Genomic DNA, 12,896 nt, shown 5'->3' with positions numbered 1-12,896 from the left:
TTTTCCTAGCTCAGATCTAAGGGACTGAATCTCTGCAATTACAGTGACAGTCTTGACAAATACAGCAGAACCTAGAACGGCAGCAGGACTGGGCTCAGTGTTCTGCTCTCTGTCCCGCAGGGTGGACAATGTGCTGAAACACATGGCGGAGATTCGGGATCATGATCGCAGACTGAAAGTGCTGGAGTCGGAAGTGAGTCCACCTTCATCTTCCTCTCCCTCCCTGTATTCAGTACTGTGCCTTGCTCAGCCCAGTGTGTCTTTATCTGTGTTCACAGATGGAGTACTGCTCTAGTGCCCTCTCCTGGATGGTTGAAGCACTCTCTCAGAGTAATGTCATTAAAGCTACCCGTCCCCCACCCACCCATAAAGGTGGGTCCCAGGATTTTGTCTACTGTTCTAGGGAAATAGGAACTCCCTTTCCAATGGAAATTGTCTGTATTCAGAACCTACTGTATCTGCTTTTCCAGTTCATTTAATACAAGAGGTTGCTACATGGTCTGCCTCAGCTGTGCATGTGTGAGGAGAACCTGTTCTCTCTCAGCATCTTCAGTGTCTCATGGTTTGTTCCACTAGATATCTTAATTCCAGACTCAAAGCGATCCCTTTAACTGTGTTATATACCTGATTAGACCTTTTTGAGCTCTTAGGGAATTGCAGACTCATTGTGTTCTCTTATACCCAGTGTTGAGAATCGGGCATCACTCTTTTAGGTCTGTTGTCCCTGGTCTTGGGGATCACAGCTTCTCATTAGGGTCTGTAGTGCCCAATACTGGGGATCAGATCGTCTCATAGAGATCTGTTCTACCCAGAGTAAAGTGTAGTTGTTATCTAAAGTTACAAAGTTGAATTAAATGGTGCAATAGTCGATTCTGCAGTCTGAACTCTGAAAATCAGGCTTGTCTTGGGCTGCATGTTAGGAATAGAAAGCCAAATTAAGAATCTTTCCAAGAAGCTGCAAAAACAGTTCTAGGAACCATAGCAATGAGACGTAATGATCATATACTGGTTGTTAAGACATGAAATCTACAAAAAATGTTTTACCAGAAGAAAAGGCAAGGACACCATTTTAGTGATTTGGACATTCAGGAGTTTTCCAGGCACAACAGTACCAGCATCTGTCTCATGGGTCTTATCTGTTTCTGTCCAGATCCCACCACCCCTTTGTAGGACGTTTGTATCCAGTCCATCATGTGTCTCTTACAACACTCATCTCCTGTGGAATGCTGGCGGACCGTTTTCTCAGGGAGAAATGGATTCTTTTGACGGTCATGGATGACCATCTTTAATTGCATTTTAATTACTGACACTCGTTTTAGATTCTAAAATGTCTGTAGGTTCAGAAAAGTAAAAGTATCTGATTTTATTCCAAAGACTCATTTGAGCAGCAGTTTAAAATCTGTTGAAATGGTTAAGTTATTGACTGCAGGGCTGGACATGTTCACTACATGTGATACTGCATTTTCCTCCATTATCTAGCAAGAGCCTTTTATGTGTCTGTGAAATTCACAGGCGTGAAGGGGGAGTTCTCGTATATAACAGTTGTTCCTGGATGCATTAGGCATTACTGCTCAGGCTGTAGAGTTGCATGGAGAGACTCTGAGGCCCAGTTGCTCAGAACAAGACTTGAATAAACATGTTCTAAATATCCTGAAGGCTTGCTTCTTTCTTTCAAACAGTTTTGAATGACAGTTGTGTTTTTGTTACTTTGACTGCTCAGGGTGGACACAGCCACTTCTGTCTCACGTTTTTGAGAATTACCAAAAAATGCATTTTTTTAAAGGCTATTGTGGTAAACAGCAAAAATACTAAACTTTGCTTTTTTCTGTTGGAATTCTGAAAGTCTGTATCTTGTGGGCAAGTGGAACGCAATTCATGAAAGAACTCCTTGAAACAAGTCTCTATAAGTATCTCTACTGTAAAATACCACTGCTATAGTAGATCTTTTCAGTTGTACAGTTCTCTGTTCTATGAGTGCCATGAATAAAGATATCAGACAAATTTTAATAACTGAACAATTCTATGAATTGTCAAACTGACACCACCAAGAGAAATTCTATGTGAGATATACAATATGAATTGTACCAAAGGTCATATGATTTGTGCTGCATTGTAGAAGCTGTGCACATTGCAGTAGAGAACATACTAGAGTCACCCACTCTGTCCACTGAGTTTGAGTGAACTCTGCTGTGATGTGGATCAGGGGTTATGTGATCTTCAGTATTCATTGCCGCCAAGGTCACATGACCTCTGGGTGGAACAGCGCTGGACAGCACAAGTCATGTGGCTTCTAAAAATGGATCAGTTTTTATTCTGGCAGGTTATTTGGAGAGTTTCTGAATGATTTAAAAAAACATGGAATGTTTTTCACAGCAAAAATACAGTCAGACTAGAAAAATGCATCTAAATGTGTGTAAATCCACATTATTATTTCAGAGTATGTGTAATATCAGAACAAATTTATGTGAGTCAGAGAAGAGTCCGATTATGTTTTGGGTCTGTCACATGTTCTTAGACCATTGACCAAGGGGGATAAATGGGCTTCCTATTGGTTAAAATTGAATGTTATGTTTGGCTTCAAGCCACATGTCACGGGCAAAAATAAAGGGCTAATGAGTTGGTTTAACTTGGAAAAGGAAACCAATTGAGTACCTAGTGGATTACCAGGGGTGGGACGGTCCTTACTGATTGTTCGTATGTGTCTCTCCCTCCCCTGTGGCAGGAGCCCTAGATTGGGGGGTTTCCCCTGTGTTCTCTGCAGGGGGTTTGCATCCAGAGGATGTTCTCGTGTGCTGTGGTATTTTGAGTGGTTTGCGCACATTAAATTGGAGACTTTATTATTTTTTTAACTGTATATACTGAGTATTTTTCCATGGCTCTTGTACATCTACAATCAATATACAGGATGCCATTTTACACATGGAGCTACAAGTTGGTGCTGGATCAGATGTGTGTGCGGACATCATGAGCATTAAATGGTGCAGTTTCATTTTTCTTGCTGGTCTAGTGACCTTAGCCCTTAATGCTTCTTGAGGGCAGCATTTGTATAAATGACCCTTGGAAGGACCTTTTGTTGCTGCTGTTTTCGTTGTGTCTTTGGGTGATGGTGAATGTGGATAGAAAATAAAAAGGTCACTTATACGATACACATGCTTGTCGCTTGTCGCTGGTCTGTGTGGGCATTGGTGGATCTGGGAGATCAACAGAACCTGTGGTAATGGAGAGGGGCCCTAGCACCCTGTTTGCATTGCTAGGTGCCGTAGTCATATATGAGGCAGGAAATAATTCTTGTTTGAGGGTCACCTCACCGTGACACGAACGTGTTGGGAAGACGCGCCAGTTCTGACGTTAGTGCGACGGGTCTGTAGGCATTAAGGCAGGTTCTTGTGTCCTTTTTTGGAACAGGAACAATAACAGAAGATTTGAAGCAGTCTGGCACTGTGCACTGGGACAATGATTGCTTAAAAACGTCTGTAAAGATTGGAGCGAGTTGGCCAGCACAGGGCTGTAGTGTGGCTGGAGATACACAGTCAGGTCCTGCTGCCTTTTTACAGTTTTGCTTTTTGAATAGCCTCAACACATCCTGTTCTTTGCTTCACAGGGCATTCTCAAGACTTGTAAACAGCGTCAAGTCTTCGTGAGAGACTTGAATGTCATTTGGATGCTGGAAACCCCCCTGAAACTTGCCAGCTTCCATGAAGAAGTTCTCCTCACGTGGTCTCTTATAGATAAACATACCTCCCATAGATACATCATCTAGAATACAGAGAAAAAATAAACCCGTGCTTTGAAAACTGGGTTTAAAATAGTATAAGCGGGGTCAACAAATTAACTGGTGTGGATGATGAATTGTAGAATCAAGCAGATTTTATGAATAGATATCATGTTTGTGATAAGTCTGATAACAATCCGTCGTAACCAGAGCTACTCCTAGAGAGGTATTGATGCTTTTAAGAAACTAACAGTAGCCCACCAGAAACTACGGAAGAATTTACAACCTTTATTAGACTACAAGGAAAACAATTTAGTTAAACTTGTACTAATAAATACTTCAGATCCCTCTCGCAATCTCACAATATCTTGTCAAACTATTTTGGAGCACCTCTTTGGGGAAAGTGAGTGGAATCAAACATGACTATTGTCAAACAGATTTTGTATGAATAATAAGGTTAAGGCGTCAGTACAAAATTGTACATTGAATCGACCCGGTAAAGATACACAGTGTGCATAGATTTAAAAGTAATATAGATGATAATTGTCTATCTCAAAGCAGCCCAGAAACCTTACGTTTGTTTTTGTTTTGTTCTGTTGTTAAAACACTCTGAACAGATCGGTAAAATGGTGTAAAGAAGGCTTCTAATTCTGACATTTCCTGTAGACAAATTGATGTTATTTTACTGCTCAATACTGCTGAACCGAATCTAAAATATAATGTATCATTGGCTTAATCATTATACTCGCTCGTTATGAGATGTATAAATAGCCTAAAGATGAGAAATAATCGAAAACTGAAGAATTAGACCGTATGTCGTAGTAGCAGATTGTACTTCTCGCCTACTTGATGTGGTCGAGCAACACCACAATCGCCATACAATCCGTCCGTTCTCATGCTCTGACTTTCAGGTTGGGCAGTGGACTGGATTCCAGGGCAAACTCGTTCTTGTTTGATTATCCGTGTGAAATCTCGCCCAATATAACAGGCAAGCTCATGCACTGAAATGATGCGCTTCCAAATTGAAGCGACACGCATTTGAATAATTCAAAATACACACGAGGGAACGTCTCCAAACCATGTCTAAGTATCACAACATGAAAGCTGTGCGTACCTTATCTTTATTTGACTGTATAATGTACTCCGGTGATCTGTAACGTAGTCTTGCGTGCATCGTAAAGGATCCGGACTTCCGGCTACGGAAAACCCGGAGTGGATCAGCCTTTGCACCGGACCCGGACTTCCGGCTACGGAAAACCCGGAGTGGATCAGCCTTTGCAACGGACCCGGACTTCCGGCTACGAAAAACCCGGAGTGGATCGGCCTTCCACCGGATCCGGACTTCCGGCTACGGAAAACCCGGAGTGGATCGGCCTTCCACTGGATCCGGACTTCCCGCTACGGAAAACCCGGAGTGGATCGGCCTTCCACTGGATCCGGACTGCCGGCTACGGAAAACCCGGAGTGGATCGGCCTTCCACTGGATCCGGACTGCCGGCTACGGAAAACCCGGAGTGGATCGGCCTTCCACTGGATCCGGACTGTGAGCAGCTTTTGTCCAATCGGCGCTGAGATTTCAGCAGGAGGCGGGAGACAGGCTCTTGTCCAGTCACACAGCTTCGGTCCCGGGACTTTTCCGAATTCCGGCGGGCGGTGACACTTCCGAGAAATGTCCACTGGGTGGCGACAGAGATACACGGAGCTGAGTCTCAAAGCGCTATCGGAAAGACTTGAAATCGGAAAGAAATACATTTGTTACGTTTTAATCCCATTGAAAAGGAAGATGAAAATATCGTTTGTATTTTAAAACATTATTATACTTGCGCAACATAATTATTAAGGGAATGGTGTGAGAGGAGACCGTGTTTGAACAGTTTAAGACGGATGTAAAGACATTTTATTTCAGAATGTCTTTCTGAAATGTGTCTGTTTCTGTGTTGTAAGAACGTTGAAGCATGGACGGGCCTTATCTGCATTTACCTTGTTGAATCTTTTTTTCCATAAAATGTACATGTATTATTGCATGTATCCTGACAATACGACTGCTACGTTACGTTTTCCTGTAGTTTTTGGTCTCATAAAAAATACAAAAGATGCGAGTCGATGACGTCAAAATGGTGTCGCCCACAGGGCTTATGGGTAATGTAGTCTCTAGTTCACTGGGCTGCCCTGCCCATGTGTTTCGCTGATTTCATTGAACATTAGAATGAATTATATTAATACAATTTCAGCGTATTTATCGTGTCTTGTATTTCTTTGTCTCTCTTATGTGTTCCCTTGTGTGTAAGTTTTCTTGTATTTCACGTGTCTGCAGCGCTGGTTAATCGACCCGGCACATAAAGCAAACCCACTGTCCTCGTGTTTCTTAGCTCCCGTCTTGTTTGCAAACTTTTCTCCTGTGTTTATTTTACTTTGTCAATAAAACGTGGTTGCCGGGGAAACGGTGCTGCAGAAGTTGGTGCGAGCTGACCTCTGGGAGGTAAACAGTCGGCTTTTGTAATCTAATCAGCGAGCAAAGCAGAACGTTAGTCTAAAAAGCGCTGGCTGAGTATTTTGTGGACATTATGCAGAAGAAAAGGAAGAAACGGTGAGTCGCAGGCTGTCGGTAAATATCAGCGCTGGACACCAGCCTCACACCGCTGGGCTCACTGCGCCATGAGCGAGTCCGTCGGCGCCTCCTCCTGCAGGAGTGAGGAGTCTCCGGTCTCCGGTCGCGTCCTGATCTGCATGTGGAGGTGAAAGGCTGAGAGACGGCGCACATGCTCTGCACATGTTCTCATGTGTCTGGTTTCCTGGAGTGCTGTCTGTGTGGAGTTTGCATGCTCTGCTCATGTTCTCAAGGGTTTCCTGCCGCTTCTGCAGTCCAGTGTTGGTGAGTCTGTCAGGTTGATTGTGTTGTGGTGTGAGTGTGCCCTAAAGGGGTTTTAATTGGACTCCTGCTGCAGCTGAGGAGCTGTCCTGTGTGGGTAGTGTTGGCCGTAGGACGTGTTGTTCACAGAGAGAAAAAATACACCATAGCAAGTGGTCCGTGTGGGTCCTAATGCCCCAGTATAGTGATGGGGACACTATACTGTAAACAGGCGCCGTCCTTCGGATGAGACGTAAAACCGAGGTCCTGACTCTCTGTGGTCATTAAAAATCCCAGGGCGCTTCTTGAAAAGAGTAGGGGTGTAACCCCGGTGTCCTGGCCAAATTTCCAATTGGCCCTTACCAATCATGGCCTCCTAATAATCCCCTTCTATGAATTGGCTACATTACTCTGCTCTCCTCCCCACTGATAGCTGATGTGTGGTGAGCGTTCTGGCGCACTATGGCTGCCGTCGCATCATCCAGGTGGATGCTGCACATTGGTGGTGGTGGAGGGGAGTCCCCATTACCTGTAAAGTGCTTTGAGTGGAGTGTCCAGAAAAGCGCTATATAAGTGTAAGCAATTATTATTATTATTAGGTTGGAAAGTTTAATTTGATCAAGTCCACTTGAGTGCCTAAGCAACTGTTTGGGTAGTTTGGCTGGTGTGGTGGTGCTCTCCAAATACCTGACTAAAGCAGAGACCTCCTTCCACTCCAGAATTTTTTTTTTATTTGGGTGGGATCATCTGGAGTCTTGATTCCTTTCACGGAGTCAGCAGTAGATACACAGCTGTTAGCATAGGAGGAGTACAGAAGAGGTGACAGCAGTGCTGGGGACCCTCTGGCACAACCAGAGGTGTGAAATTGAAATTGTTTGGAAGGAATGGGAAGCTAAAGGCAGAGTCACAATCTCTGATTCATGTAATCAAAACAGTAAGTTCTTTCCTCAGGCAGCTTCGTTAGAACATTTTAAATAGATGTAAAAGTGTATTTACAGACTATATCAGCCCTTTTCTTTATTAACCTAGTTTAATCTTTTTTTCAGAAGTGTAAATATATTATACTATATACCCCTGATGGAATTATTGATGTGCTATAAATATACTCTTGTTTGTATTGTATCTATTTTTATTGCTACAATAAAAAGTTAAAAAGAACTGCACTTTCGAGAAATGTCCACTGGGCGGCGACAGAGATACACGAGTCTATGGCGGCGAGTCCAATAGCGCCTCCGTATAGATCCTCGTTGTGCAGAGATTGAAAATCAATACAGATGATAACTGTGACGTTTGTGACAGCAACTCTGAAAGATAACGTAAAGAAGGAAACTAATATTGACATTAGAAGTTACATAATACTACATTTTAAACCTATTGAAAGTAATATGAAAATATCGTTTGTATTTAAAAAAATATGATACTTCCACGATATAATAATTAACGAAATGCTGTGAGAGGAGACCCATGTTTAAACACTTTAAAACGGACGTAAATGCGTCTGTACAGACAATTTGAAACATGTACGGACCTCATCTGCTTTTGTTTGCTATTAAACAAGATTACTTGTTTAATCTTTTTCCATAACATGTACATGTATTATCGTATGTGCCCTTGACTATACTCTGTGTTATATGTAACAATACATATTTATGGCATGTATTGTTGTTATAATTAAAAATAAAAAGACGCGACTCGATTACGTCAAAAGGAAGTCGCCACAGGGCTTGTGGGAAATGTAGTCTCTATAGTGCTCTGGACTGCGCTCCACACGCAGATTTGATTGAGCATCAGAATTAATTATACAATGTCAGTGTATTTACCGTGTCGCGGATTTCTATGTCTGTCTTACAAGACGGACTCGGCAGGAGCTGTTTCTTGCTCTCCGGAGTGAAGCTGCTCTGGGAAGAGACGAGCAAATCTTCAGACTCTTTGTAAATGAGACATCATGACAGCTGTGCCGACCTGCTCTTTATTGACCTGTTGAACCTGTTTGTGTAAAAAGCAGGAGTCTTGTGTACCCCTGATTGTGTTATATGTACTCTAGTGTGTTTGCAGCGCTCGTCCTGCCTGGTTTATCAACTCGACACAGAAACAAAACCCACTGCCGTCGTGTCTGTGGGTTTCTGAGCTCTCTTGTCTTGTTTGCAAACTTTTCTCCTGTGTTTATTTTACTTTGTTAAATAAAACGTGGTTGCCGGGGCAACGGAGCTGCAGTAGTTGTTGCCGGAGCGGGTCTGACCTCCAGCAGGTCAACAGGCGGCTTTTTTAATCTAATCTGCGAGAAAAACAGAAACTTAAGAAACTTGAGTCTAAAAAGCGCTGGCTGGAGTATTTTGTGGAAGAAACGGTGACTCGCAGGCTGTGGGACAGGACTATCAGGGACACATCAGCGCTGGACACCAGCCTCACACCGCTGGGCTCACTGCACCATGAGCGAGTCCGTCGGCGCCTCCTCCTGCTGGGGTGTGTTGCTGCAGGAGTGAGGAGTCTCCGGTCCCGGTCGCGTCATGATCTGCAAGTGGAGGTGAGAGACGGCGGCGCAGTGGGTGGCAGCGCTGGGAGCCTGGATTTAGTTCCTGGGGTGCTGTCTGTGTGGAGTCTGCATGCTCTGCCCCTGTTCTCATGGGTCTGGTTTCCTGGGGTGCTGTCTGTGTGGATATCTGGTGAAGAGACCCAGTGAGTGTTTGTGTGGCCAGCTGCGTCAACTTCAATAAAACTGGCCTTTTGGTTTGTCTGAGTGCTGACTTGCTATGGTGTATTTTTTCTCTCTGTGAGCAACACGTCCTACGGCCAACACTACCCACACAGGGGGTGTGTGCGTGACAGCTCCTCAGCTGCAGCAGGAGTCCAAGTGTGCACAGATTTCTTGTTGGGTTTTGTTGTTTGAAGTTTCTGTTTGTATATAGGAAGCAATTGTGCCATCGCGTGGTCCGAGTTATAGCACGCGACGAGAGCTCCCGAAGAGCGCCTGCCTCCTGCCCGATTCGACGTCTAAAATCATCACAGAACGGTGAGGAGCCTCTGACACAGCCCCCAGTACTGGGTGTGCAGAAAGAATCCTATTGTACAGTTTTGGTGTGAAATGGCCTCCAGTTCTTGTAACATGATGGGTTTCTCTGGACTGCAGTCCCAGTGCACTCCGCTTTGGATTTGCAGTGGTGTTTTCTACAATGGAAAACTCTTTGTTTGTACAGAATGGAAATGGCAGTCTGCATGTTTTAATAATATAATGTGATCATGTACTACAGCTTAAACACTGAGCCAGGTGACGTTTGATTCTAAAAGATTTCTCTATCATTTCAGCGGCGCCTTGTCTGCGGCAGCCCGGCAGCTCCTCCTCCCTTCCAGCTGAGACTCTTCCCTCTCCAGAGGTGGGTTAGTGCTCTCAGGTCATCTTCTCTCACACAGCTGCGGGGCAGAAACGCTACTTCCACTGGGCAGAGAGCAGACGGGCAGTGGGAAGGGCAGCCCTGTGTTTGGGGATCAGGGCTGTCCCTGCTGAGGGATGCTTTCAGAGCCAAAGCAACTGGCTGGGTTATGAACTTTATGGTGTGATCCAAATAAGACATAAAAAGACAGAGAATGAGAAAGAAATAGTATTGCATGTATCTGATCAAAACAGTCTCTTTCAGACAAAACAAATATTGAACAAAAACTTAGTTGCAACACACTGCACTACACTTTCTTCTAGGCTGACATTACTGATAGTTTGTGCTGTCTTCCTTTCAGTCTGCAGGGTGTGCATCTTTTTCCTCAGCTTCCTACACGAGGAATCAGTTTCTCCTGCCCTGGTTTCACTCCTTTATATCTCACAATCTTCTGCAGCTCCTGGAGGCTGACGACATGTTTGCTGTTTCTGAAAAATTGCTGACTGGCTCATCAGCACAATTGCTGGTTCAAAATCCTTTACTCACATGTTGCCTTAGCCTCTGTATCACAGAGATGTGTGCTTTTCTGGGTTGGATAGATTGATAGTGTGCTTTTGCTCAGTTGCTCTGCTCAATGCGTGGTCTTTTAACTCCGGCTGGGTACGAGCACCTCACTCTCCACACGGCTTTCCAAGGCTCTGTCATCGTGTGTGAGGATGTTGTGCAGCTCGTGAAACAGTTCCCCCATTTGAGCCCTGGATTTACTGGGTACTTGAATACCTGAATCTTGCCGTCAGTCCTGATCACCTTGTTTTTGTTCTGCAAGGACAAGGCACCTCCCCAGCACTGAACACAAACTGATACTGGCGGGTTGATTGTGTTGTGGTGTGAGTTTGTGTCTGTGGGGGTGAGGTGTCCCCTGCAGCGCGAACAAACATGCAGACTCCACACAGACAGCAGCCCTGGAATCAAACCCAGGGCCCCGGTGCTATGAGGCAGCGATGCTAACCACTGTGCCGCAGTGTTGCCCCCTTTGAAAATGTCTGACTTCCGTTTAATTTGAGGTCACAAGCTTATAAATGGTCTCACAACGTTTGTCTCATCTCAGGTTTCTCTGACCAGTCCCAAGGACCTGTAGTCACTGACAGCTTCTGCAGTCTGACGGTTCATTTCAGCAGGCTGGAGGGATGGCGCAATTATCCTCAAATCAGTGAGTATTGTTTTGCTCTTGTAACATGAAACATCAAAGAGAAGTCAACAGACTATTCCGTGAAACTGTTCAGACCGGCCCGTGGTGATTTTCTGGGTCCTTTAGTAAGCTGACCAGGACTGTGTCATCGACACACTTTGTGAGAAGCCAGTCTATGTGTTTGCTCTTGTGATCATTCGTGAACGAATGTAAGAGAGTGTAAGAGAGGGAGAAGATTCGGCCCTGGAGTGATCCAGTTTTCTATTTAACAACCTCAAACTGCAGGAGAGAAATGCTTCATTTCTAAGATGGAAATATAATCAGAAAGTATAATTAGCCATTTGTGTATATCATGTCAAAAAATGTTTTATATATAAAAAGAATTTAGTAGAGACATTTGCTTAATAAGGCAGTAGAATAAATGTTGTGATGCTGGTGTGATGGTGCTCTCCTACAAACTGATACAAATGGACAGAGAGACAAAGTGAGAAAGAAAATGTATACATAACAGACATATATGCAGAATACAATACAGTGCTATAAAGTACAGTACCCTAGAGTGAAGATGGAAATCATTCATTCTGGCGCAGAAGAAGTGAATCTGCTCTCAATGGTTTTCCTGTACAAATGGAACACGTTGTGAATTCTACATAATTCACAGGAAACAAAATAAACAACTCATTCACTCCCCTGCTGTCCGTGACCCAGAGCTCAGTAATCATTTCACTACTGAAGATCATGCAGTTTTTAATGCTTTTCATTTTAACATCCTACTTGTTAATATTTCCTCTTAGATGAGAATATTCTCTTCGGCGTGTCTTTACAACTCTTCTCTTATTGCTCCTCTTGTCAGTAACCCGGTGTGAAAGCTCTCTCTGTCGGAATCAATGTCTTACCTCTCCGTCTTGTGTTTCAGGTCTCCTCTGGCTGCTGACCCTGCCGTCAGGACAGAACACATCCCGCACTGACCACACTGCTGGGTTTACTGTACGTGACAATAAAGAGCTTGAGCAACACATCTAATGTGATCTCTGCACGCTTCCCGAGGAGCAGAGATGATAAGGTCTGTGTCCGTTCCCGAGTCTTTGCGAGAGGCCTGTTTAGTCCGTCACTGAGATGATTTTAGATGCCTGTGAGTCGTGCCCACTGAAAAATGAAATAGTGCAGCACAATGAGACTTCAAGCAAAGATCTCATTAGCCCCTTCTGTGAATTGGTGTCTCGCAAGAGATCTTCCATCTCTTTGAAAGTTTCACAGCTTTGACCTCTAGATTAGAAATGACACCAATTGCACATGGGTCCAGCAACGTTCTATATAGTGCACATCACCATCGGGATGAAAAACAAAAATCCCCAGTGGGAATCCAGTCTTTCCCTGCTACGCAAATTGCTCTTCGTTAGGTGAGGTCGCACGTTCTTATTGGAGAATGTTGTACAGTTTCTTAATGCAATAGGGCGAGTAAGACTGAAGTTCCCCCCGTGTTGGCCGATCAGTGGAACGAAACTGAAAATAGCTCCTTAAAACTGTGATTCATACACTTGTACACTGGCTCAGCATGGTGCTCACCTTGGGTGTCTGCTGAAATTTGATTTTTTTTCAGGAGCACTGTGACCCAGAGCTCAATAATCATTTCAGCTACTGAAGATCATTCAGTTTTTAATGCTTTTCATTTTAACATCCTACTTGTTAGTATTTCCTCTTAGGTGAGAATACTCTGGTACTTTTCTGGGTCTTAGTTGAGTGAGCTTTATTAGAATAATTGAACAATACTTTCACCTC

At 44.0% G+C, this 12,896-nt stretch overlaps 1 protein-coding gene and 1 long non-coding RNA gene across 2 annotated transcripts in view; both read left to right on the top strand.

The window, feature by feature from the left end:
* trpm4a (transient receptor potential cation channel, subfamily M, member 4a) overlaps positions 1-1,650 on the top strand; it is a 29,930-nt gene extending 28,280 nt beyond the window's left edge. The window contains exons 25-27 of the mRNA XM_015353371.2: positions 121-193; positions 279-372; positions 1,151-1,650. Of these exons, the coding sequence (XP_015208857.2) occupies positions 121-193; positions 279-372; positions 1,151-1,170 (187 nt within the window). The 3' untranslated portion in view covers positions 1,171-1,650. The remainder of the gene's footprint in view (positions 1-120; positions 194-278; positions 373-1,150) is intronic.
* Positions 1,651-11,075: 9,425 nt separating this feature from the next.
* Positions 11,076-12,133, top strand: LOC138240752 (uncharacterized). Its single transcript, XR_011189996.1, has 2 exons — positions 11,076-11,138; positions 12,034-12,133. It is a non-coding gene; the product is annotated as an uncharacterized lncRNA (long non-coding RNA).
* The last annotated feature ends 763 nt before the right edge of the window (positions 12,134-12,896 follow it).

The sequence above is a fragment of the Lepisosteus oculatus genome, chromosome 7, assembly GCF_040954835.1.
Source record: "Lepisosteus oculatus isolate fLepOcu1 chromosome 7, fLepOcu1.hap2, whole genome shotgun sequence".
Taxonomy (NCBI): domain Eukaryota; kingdom Metazoa; phylum Chordata; class Actinopteri; order Semionotiformes; family Lepisosteidae; genus Lepisosteus; species Lepisosteus oculatus.
This window is presented reverse-complemented; position numbering and strand designations above follow the sequence as displayed.